The 9,482-nt window shown below is 36.4% G+C and overlaps 1 protein-coding gene across 1 annotated transcript; it reads left to right on the top strand.

Annotated features, from left to right (window-relative positions):
- The first annotated feature begins 329 nt into the window (after nt 1-329).
- LOC126696707 (mitogen-activated protein kinase 20) lies at nt 330-9,046 on the top strand. Its single transcript, XM_050393394.1, has 10 exons — nt 330-847; nt 2,857-3,265; nt 3,919-4,046; nt 4,202-4,261; nt 5,980-6,129; nt 6,246-6,401; nt 6,608-6,819; nt 6,931-7,032; nt 7,898-8,067; nt 8,188-9,046. Exons 1-10 carry the CDS (start codon nt 824-826, stop codon nt 8,643-8,645), a joined length of 1,869 nt encoding a protein of 622 aa, XP_050249351.1. The 5' UTR covers nt 330-823; the 3' UTR covers nt 8,646-9,046.
- The last annotated feature ends 436 nt before the right edge of the window (nt 9,047-9,482 follow it).

Genomic DNA, 9,482 nt, shown 5'->3' with positions numbered 1-9,482 from the left:
CCACGTGGAACTGTGCCAACTTTTTTTCTTTCCCGGGTACCACCCCAACCAAACATACCCTAACTCCAAGAAGGGGAAAAGAAACTGGGAAAGTAACGGTAACCCTACAAAAAAAAGAAAAGGAAAGCCTACCTAACCACCCTTACCTCTCAATAAAACTACGAAAATGCCACCCCCGTATTTCCACTCGCAATATCCGTATCCATACGTTTTATGATGGACAAAAACGAACACATGAAATACCGAAAATACCCCTTTCCCTTTTCTTTCTCTCTCTCTCTCCCCCCCTAGATTTATGCCTTATATATCTCTTTCTTTTCATCACCTCTATTCTCTCTCTCTCTCTCTCTGATTTTGTCGGTGTTATCTAGATCTCTCTCTCTCTCTCTCTCTGAGAGCCTCACAGCTATCAAAAGTCTCTCAAATTCTGAGCTTTGAGAGTACTTTGTAATAGCTGCTGTTGTTGTTACTTGTTATCATTGGTAGAACTTGCTTGTTGAAGGGTTTGTAAGGAACAACAATTTGGGATTGCTGAGCAGAGAGTGCATGAGGGATTTGTTGGCGTTGGGTTGGATAGTCGTTCTTCTTCTATGTTGGTGAAGGGGTTTGGAGGAACAAGGAGAATAAGGAGGGACTGTGGGCTTGTGATCCGGAGCAGGGGTAGGTGGGGCAAATGTGGCTAAGGCTCAGCTAAAGCTGACAGCTTCGTTCTACTTTTCAACCATTTTTCACACCTGGGTTTTCTCTCTTTCTTCCTGATCTCAACTGGGTCTCAGGTTTTTCAGCTCAATTTTTGGATTCTGGGTTCTGGGTTTGCTTTAAAATGCAGCAAGATCAGAGGAAAAAGGTGATTCCTTTCATATCAAGATTGGTTTTTATTTTAAAAAAGAATTGTCTTGGGATTTGAGTTTCCATTTCCATGTTTATGTGTGTGGGATTCTTTTCTTTTTTCTTTTATGGGATTTGGTAGCTTGGATTTGAAATCAAGATTGGATTTTTACTGTTTTATAAAGGAGAGATTAAGAACTTTACCCTTTTTTTTTTTAAGTTACTATATATGTAAATGATGATTGTGGAAATGTTTGTGTGTGAAAGTTAGGAACTGGGTTTTGGTATTTGTGCAGATTGAGCTTTATAAAGGTACTTGTTTGTTTGAAGGTGTGAGTGGGATTTGTTGGATTTTTGTTAGCTGGGGATGTGACATAGTAAATGGTTCTGTGGGGAGATGCTGCTGATAAAGTTGTGTATAATTGAGAGACGCTGTCCTTTGATTTGAATGCTTTTAGCTTCTAATTTGAAATCTTGAATGCTTTTAGCTTTTGGTTTTGTTTTGCGTTATGGTGGTCATGGATAACGGCAAAAGTTAATAACGAATTTTGCTTTTTTAAATGAAGTGGGTTTCATTCTTATTCTGGAATGCAATCCGCTGAATTTAATGCTTATGCTTCTCTTGGGGTCTAGTTAGATGCCACTTCTATTTATTCCTCCTTACTCTTCATCTCTCTTAGATATTTCTTTGAGGGAATAGTTCTTTTTCCCCCTAGAAATTTTTGGTTCTTTGGTATCATGTTTTGTTAAATAATTCTTTTGATTTTCTTTATTTTTTAATTTTTTTTATTTTTTTATTGGAATTGATTTTCCATTGCCTGAATCTATGGATGTTAATTGGATTCTGTCTTCTAAGAACGACGAAATAGTTCTATAGGGAATTTGAGGTAATTTCTGGTATTTAAGCATGGTTATTTTTCCTGACAATTAGAAGCTTGATCATTACGGATGATTCACGTTTGAGAATCTTAAGCAGTTCTGCTGATAATTTTTATTTATTTATTATTATTTAATTTTGAGTTTGAGTTTGAATACTCTAATTTGCTGAATTGTTTTTTGAATCAGATAAGGGGGAGATAGAGAATAATATTACTCTATAATCACTAAATATGTCATATAATTCTGGATATGAACTGGTTTTGGGGAGAGTAGAGTCAAAGTTTTAGAAACTTGATATTGAATTGAACAAATTGCATATTGTCTTTTTCCTTTTCTTCTTTTCTGTGGCATTAATTATAAGAGCAAAGAATAGCAGATCTACAAAGGCTTGCAAGAGTGAAGGATATATGTGTGTTAAAATTAATGTGAAAATGTTTCCTGGGAGTAAGTGTGTACAATCATAGGATATATACGTAAATAAAACAGACATAAGAATATCTCAGGAGAGATTTTAAATCCGAGGCTAATATATAGAAAATTTCTGATATGGATAAGGCTTAATAGGATCAACGTATTAATTAATTTATGCATTTTCTTACTCTTTCCTTCTAAAATAGGATTTACCATAATGAATCATAAAATGCTATATCTCCTGAAGTTTTTTAGAAGCACGAAAGAAATTTTCTATATTAGCAGATTTACCTTGCAATATGGATAAAATTTAATGAAATGTGCATTAATTAGTATGGGCACTTCTAGTGGAGTGCCATTTCTTATTAGGAATGATATGAATTCACCAAGTTACCGGCTTTATGCCATTGGCAATTTGGCAATGCTTTGGATGTGTACATAACTTCTAAATTCACTCTTGGTTGGGTTGCTTGCTTCATTTCTATGATCTTTTTTTTTAAGACTTTCTTCTGTTGACAAGTCTATTTTGTTTGGAGTCTGTGTCTTGTATTCTATTCATTAAAAATAATGATTTTCATAATTTATGTGCTTCAGTGTTGTTTTCTATTTATAAGCATATATATATATATATGTATCTTTTTTTTTTTTGTTGCCTTAACTTTTGGGGTTTGACTCTTTGAAGAATATGAACATCAGAAAGGTGTTTATTTGTCTTATCTGGGGTTTTCTATGTTGCAGAATTCAACTGAGATGGACTTTTTCTCCGAATATGGTGATGCCAATAGATACAAAATTCAGGAAGTTATTGGAAAAGGAAGTTATGGCGTTGTTTGCTCAGCAATTGACACTCATACTGGTGAAAAAGTGGCAATAAAGAAAATACATGATATATTTGAACACATATCTGATGCTGCGCGTATTCTTCGTGAGATAAAGCTGCTCAGACTTCTACGACATCCTGATATTGTTGAAATTAAACACATTATGCTTCCACCCTCTAGAAGGGACTTCAAAGATATTTATGTTGTTTTTGAGCTCATGGAATCAGATCTTCATCAAGTCATCAAAGCCAATGATGACCTGACACGAGAACACTATCAGTTTTTCCTATACCAACTACTTCGTGCCTTGAAGTATATTCACACTGGTACTTGTTTTAAGCTAATTGCCTGATACCTTTACCCTTGATCTTGACTTTTCTTAATCTCAATAAAAAGCAAAAGTTAGTTTATTAACAGAATGTGACAATCTTAAATGTCATAGTTGAGTAGTTTAGGCTGGCTGAAACCTATGGTTGTCGCTTCCTTCAATTCTACCCATACATTTAGGAAATGGTTCCCTTGTACAATCTTGCTTCATTGAATTTTGTGTACCACATTATTTTTCCTCCCCCTCCCCCTGAATGTTATGTGTTGCTGGGTGGCATTTTTTTGGTTATGGGGTGGGTGGCTCATAGAATTATGGTTAAATGATTAGATTCACCATATCCTAACACCTTAAACTTTTGGGACAATTGGTAATTTATAATGGTATCAGAGTAGAAGTTCCTAAGTTCGAACCCTATCTCTACTCCACTTCTCATTTAAAATCCAACATGTTGGACCCCACTTATTAAGGGAGAGTGTGGGTCCACAAGTGAGAGGAAGTGCTAACATTATAGTTAAATGATTAAAGTCACTCTTTCCTAACTATTTAAGCTTTAGGAACAATTAGTAATTTATTAGGGGGAGAGGTTGGTGAGATAGTGCTTAGGGTTTTGTTGAATGTGTTCATATCTGATATTTGGCTACATGGGTGCAGCAAACGTCTACCATCGAGATTTAAAACCGAAGAATATATTGGCAAATGCAAACTGTAAACTTAAAATCTGTGATTTTGGTTTAGCAAGAGTCGCATTCAGTGATACACCTACAACAATATTTTGGACGGTATGCTATTCAAAAATATTAGACATCTGTTGTTTATTTATTAAATTTCTTACTCTGCACTATTTTTGTGTAAAAATATTATTAGTTTTCATGTCTATTTGAAAGTCCAGTCTAATAAATTAACAATTCAAGTAATTTTTATTTCACACTTACAGGACTATGTTGCTACAAGATGGTATAGAGCTCCAGAGCTTTGTGGATCATTTTTCTCGAAGGTATGATGTTAAATATTTTATTGAGTGTTTAAAATCCAATGTCCTTATCTCCCACCACAATGAGAGAGAGAGAGAGAGAGAGAGAGAGATTGGTTGCTTCTTGCCAAACAGTGGCTCATGACTGGCAGCTAGGCAGTAGGAGCAACGGCAGGCCAGCAGTGGGGTGGTGGGTTGGGCTGTGGGTTGTGGTGGGTGGGGGTCGTTCTCAGTGAGGCACATATTGTTTTGACCTCTTAGAGCTATTTTACGGTCAAACTAGAAATTATTTTTAGCTAATTTGAACACCATTTCAGTGGGGCCAAACTCCTGAAATTGGGTAAGATATTTTCCAGAAAATATTTTCAGCCAAAACAAGTGCAGCCTTAATGAAAGTTGGTACATAAGGCTGTGTTTGTTTCATAGGAGAATGTGTTCTTGAATTTTGCAGAAAAGTATATGCCAATATAAGTATATAATGCTTTTATTATTATTATTATTATTAATTTTCAATGTGTTTGGGACTCGCATGAGATTGGGTCAGAAAAGGAAATAGCCTTAGCTAATGAATGCATTAAACCCTCCATTTATTATGAGCTTTTTTTCCAAAAATATCTCAATCACATTTTTTAGCTGGTATTATGGGATTTTTTTTTTTTTTTTTTTTTTTTTTTTAAGAATAGAATCTTCAAAGAATTTTTCCTTTATTTTCCTACTATTTAGGATTCTATTTTCTAAGATTTTGAGATGTTCCTTGTGATACCTTGATTGTGTGGATTGTTCTGGATAGAGGATTGTACGAGTGTGTGTTGTTGTTGAGTGCTATTTTGGTGATGTACTAGGTCAATTTGGGCTATCTAAGTGAGTATGAGGAGCTCCAATTGTGACCGGTTGTTAGCTTATATAACATTATAACTGCATGACTCAGGGTGTTTGTGAGCTAGATTTTGTGATTTGATGTGATCCTTGGGACATATGACCTGTCTAGCAGTTTATGCTCCATCTATCAGTTTTAAAACTTTTAATGAGCTTTTTCTTTGAATGAAAATCGGTGCATTAGTGAAGATATATGACCTCAAAAGTAGTGGTGTTATTCGTTGATGTAAAATCATTTTGGGGAAAGATCGTATTGATTATTTGTTGATGTCATCATCATGGTATGATAGTCATCCCTTCAAATTGTGCTTCAAGTGACATTTCTTATCCTAAATCAGACCCATTATGAACTTGGATCTGATAGTAATGGCCACTAAATGTGTAGCAATCCTTTCTTCTGTTTTAACCTTCAAGTTTTCTTCTTCTTTTATTCCTTAGTTGCAAGGTCAACACTATCCCTATGAGTTTGATAAGGTTATATGTTAGGACATATGGGTCGCAAATGGTTATTTTAGCATGGAAAAGTGCTTGTGGGATCAGTTTTGGTTTTGATAAAATTATGGATGAAGGTCGCAATAACATCTGCTGTTTGAGGGAAACTGGGAAATACATTTAAAATACGGAAGATTCTAACTCAAACAATACAAGGTGACATAATTACACTAATCTTTTAAATCATCACACATTGACTTAAGAAAGTAAAAGAAGTGAAGTTTCTATGGCAGCATTGTGCAATATATTAAAACGTATTGGAATGCTGGGGAGTATATCTTCTTGTTCTAGTAATTTTCTGAAGTCTAGGTCTAGTTCTTGCATAAGTCAAACTCATTATTTCTACACTCATATTATATTTCATCTGGATGCAGTATACACCTGCAATTGATATATGGAGTATAGGCTGCATATTTGCCGAGGTATTAACTGGGAAGCCACTTTTTCCTGGAAAAAATGTTGTACATCAGCTGGATTTGATGACTGATCTGCTTGGAACACCTTCATTAGATACCATTTCTCGGGTATGCCTTTTTATTTCCCCTCTGTGTGTGCACTTGTGTATCCTTGGTTCATGTTGCTCAATTTAAATTGTGTGTAAAACTATGCTTTACCATAAATTTTCTTGTGTTGGATGCAGGTTCGTAATGAGAAGGCAAGGAGATACTTAACTAGCATGAGGAAAAAGCAGCTTGTGCCATTTGAACAAAAATTCCCAAATGCCGATCCTTTAGCATTACGACTATTGGAAAGATTGCTTGCCTTTGATCCAAAGGACCGGCCTACAGCTGAAGAGGTTTGTCTTATAGGATTGTGCCATATCCGTGTGCACCATAGTTTTATGCTTTTATCTTGCTTCTGAAAACCTTGAATTAAGTATCATATGCAATTTGTCTAGCATATGCTGCTTTGATGGTTTTTTGATAATTACATATTCTGCCTTGGTGTTTTTGTTTTAAATATTGTAAATGAGTTGATATTTATTGCTTGGTTTTATATTAGGCATTGGCTGATCCTTACTTCAAGGGACTGGCGAAAGTTGAGAGGGAGCCTTCCTGCCAGCCTATTACAAAGATGGAATTTGAATTTGAGAGGCGAAGGGTCACAAAGGAGGATATACGGGAACTAATTTTCCGAGAGATACTAGAGTACCATCCTCAACTACTGAAAGACTACATGAATGGGACTGAAAGGACTAATTTTCTCTATCCAAGGTTCTAATTCTCTTGGTTGCTTTCCCATTGTCTGTTTTTATTATACAGAGAAGATGTGTTAAAGATCTTTCTGCCTACTTTCTACTGATTTCCGGTGCATATTCTTTACAGTGCTGTTGATCAATTTCGAAAACAGTTTGCATATCTTGAGGAAAATGGTGGTAAGAGTGGGCCAGTAATTCCACTTGAAAGAAAGCACGTGTCCCTTCCTAGGTAAAAAACATTCTTTTGCTGAATTTCCTCGAGTCTTTCGGTGGTCATACCGATAGTTCTGGACAAACTAAAGACAGTCTTCTCGCAATTTTTGATACTGGTGTGTGTGTGTGTGTGTGTGTGTTGTGGGGCTAGAGCTCATTAGTTATATATTTGAAGTGATAGTAATAGATTTGTAATTGTTAACACTGGGAAAAATGTTATTTTTCTAATTAACGGCTTATCCCTTTTATTCTATTGTTGCTAGTGAAACCTTCAATAGTGAAAAGTGAAAACAAAGGGCATGTGATTCTGGAAGGCCATGTGGAAAGAGGTTTTGACATTGAAGTGTGTGTTTGCTTTAGGGGGCCCCCGCGTGCGCATTGGGGGGGGGGGGGGGTGGGCAGGGAGTTTAGGCACATGCTTAGGATGCTGGGGAAAAGGGGCCATGTGGAAAGAGGCTTTTGTATTGACATTCGAGTGTGTATGCATCTGATGGGATATCTCATGGAGTGGGCCTCTCACAAAAATGTGGCTCCCACGTCTGTGGGGCCCACAGACTTGTGAGAGGAGCAGGTGCATAAGATAATTTTGGTGTGATGGAGGTAGGCCAAATATATAAATGCATGCATTGGTGTGTGCACATTTGGGCGTGCAGTATTGTTACAAATTTCACCCCTTGTTTTTCTTCTGGAAACACATAATAAGATAGGGTGTGATGTAGTTTCTCATTTCACCCTTATGGATGCCTTTAATACTATGATGATAGGACATATTTGGCCTACAGCTGCATTATTGGGCAAATATTATATGTCCAAGTCTGACACGCACAATAATTTACTTCGTGTGGTCATGAAATTTAATTCTTCAATAATGATTTTCACAGGTCTACAATTGTACACTCGAATGCAATCCCTCCCAAAGAACAACCATACATCCCTCCCTACAAAGATCGCCAAACTGGAGAGGAGGCTTACAACAAAAATTCCAGAGATACAGATGGAATATCTATGAATGTAATGAGGAGCATGCAGGCATCACAGAGGATTCCACTAGGTACTCCCTTCCCTTTGCATTTGTGATCACAATGGCTAGTTTCATTTTTTTTTTTTTTTTTTTTTTTATAATATATATGTTCATTTAGATTTTGACTGAATTTGTTTTGTTTCTGTTCAGCCAAACCTGGAAAAGTTGTTGGGCCAGTTGTACCATACGAGAATGGAAACGGCAAGGATGCCTACGACCCAAGAACAGTAATCAGAAATGCAGTCCTGCCTCCTCAGGCGGTCCCTCCTGCATATTATTATCGCAAATCTAGCAATGGAAATCAAGAAAGATCAGTGACAGAATCTCAAAGGGACTTGTCCTCGCAAGTCAAACAAGCCCCTCAATGTGGCATGGCTGCCAAATTAGCACCGGAGATTGCTATCAACATCGATAACAACCCCTTTTTTATGACAAGGGCAGGAGTGACCAAGGTAGAACACATGGATGATCGAATAGGTATAGAAACAAACTTGCTTCAGGCAAAGGCTCAATATGGTGGGATTAGTGCTGCTTCTGCAGCTGCTGCAACTGCAGCTACCCACAGAAAGGTTGGGACTGTTCAATATGGTATGACGAGGATGTATTAAAGAACAGCTGAAGAGAAAGTTGCGTCAAGAGATATTTTGGTGAAATGAAGAAATATGCGCAGAGGAAGGCTTTTTCCAGGGACTGGGATAAGACCCCTCCGGGTTGTGTAAAAAGAATGAGGTGAGGGAGTGATTTCCCTGAAAGAGCCGGCTTTCTCAGGTTATGTTAGATGTTATCTGCCATTGGAAACTATATTTAGTGAAATATTATATCTTCAATTTCATAGAAGAAGTTTCTTCCTTTCCCTCGTAATTACCTACGTAGTGATGGCTAGGTTTAGTAGGGCCATATAACTGGACAGATTGTTGGTTCTTCTAGTGCCTGATATTCTCGGCGAAGTTAATTACCATGTTTCCAAGTTCTTATTGTTTCTTACATGTATAAATTGAATTTGTTCTTATTTGTTTCCAATTCCTAGTTGTAGGGGTGGTAATATCTTGCAAATGTATCAAGGCAAAATAATATGAAGACCAACAGGACATTGAATGATAGATATTAGGTTATTATATGGTTTAAATTGTTTTAATTATATTGCCTTTTCCACTTGCAAAGTGGTCAAGTTCCTTTGTACTAATTCGGGTTTCTGATAAGGTATATGCTATATGGTTTATACTTAGGGTCAAAAATAACTTAATTAGTGTAAAATTGACTAATAGTAGTGGATGGTGGCTAATGATGTGTGATTCGTATAAAATTGACCAAAAAATAATGTCATATCCTGATATAAATTGTAGTATGATACACAAATGTATATCATATAAATCGAATCGAGAGAGAGGTGAATTGGCAAGTTATACGATACATACACTTCAGGATTTTTTATTTGGTTTTTGCTA

This window comes from Quercus robur, chromosome 8 (genome assembly GCF_932294415.1).
Source record: "Quercus robur chromosome 8, dhQueRobu3.1, whole genome shotgun sequence".
Lineage (NCBI taxonomy): Eukaryota > Viridiplantae > Streptophyta > Magnoliopsida > Fagales > Fagaceae > Quercus > Quercus robur.
The sequence above is the reverse complement of the archived record's forward strand: the minus strand, read 5'-3'. Positions and strand labels throughout refer to the sequence as shown.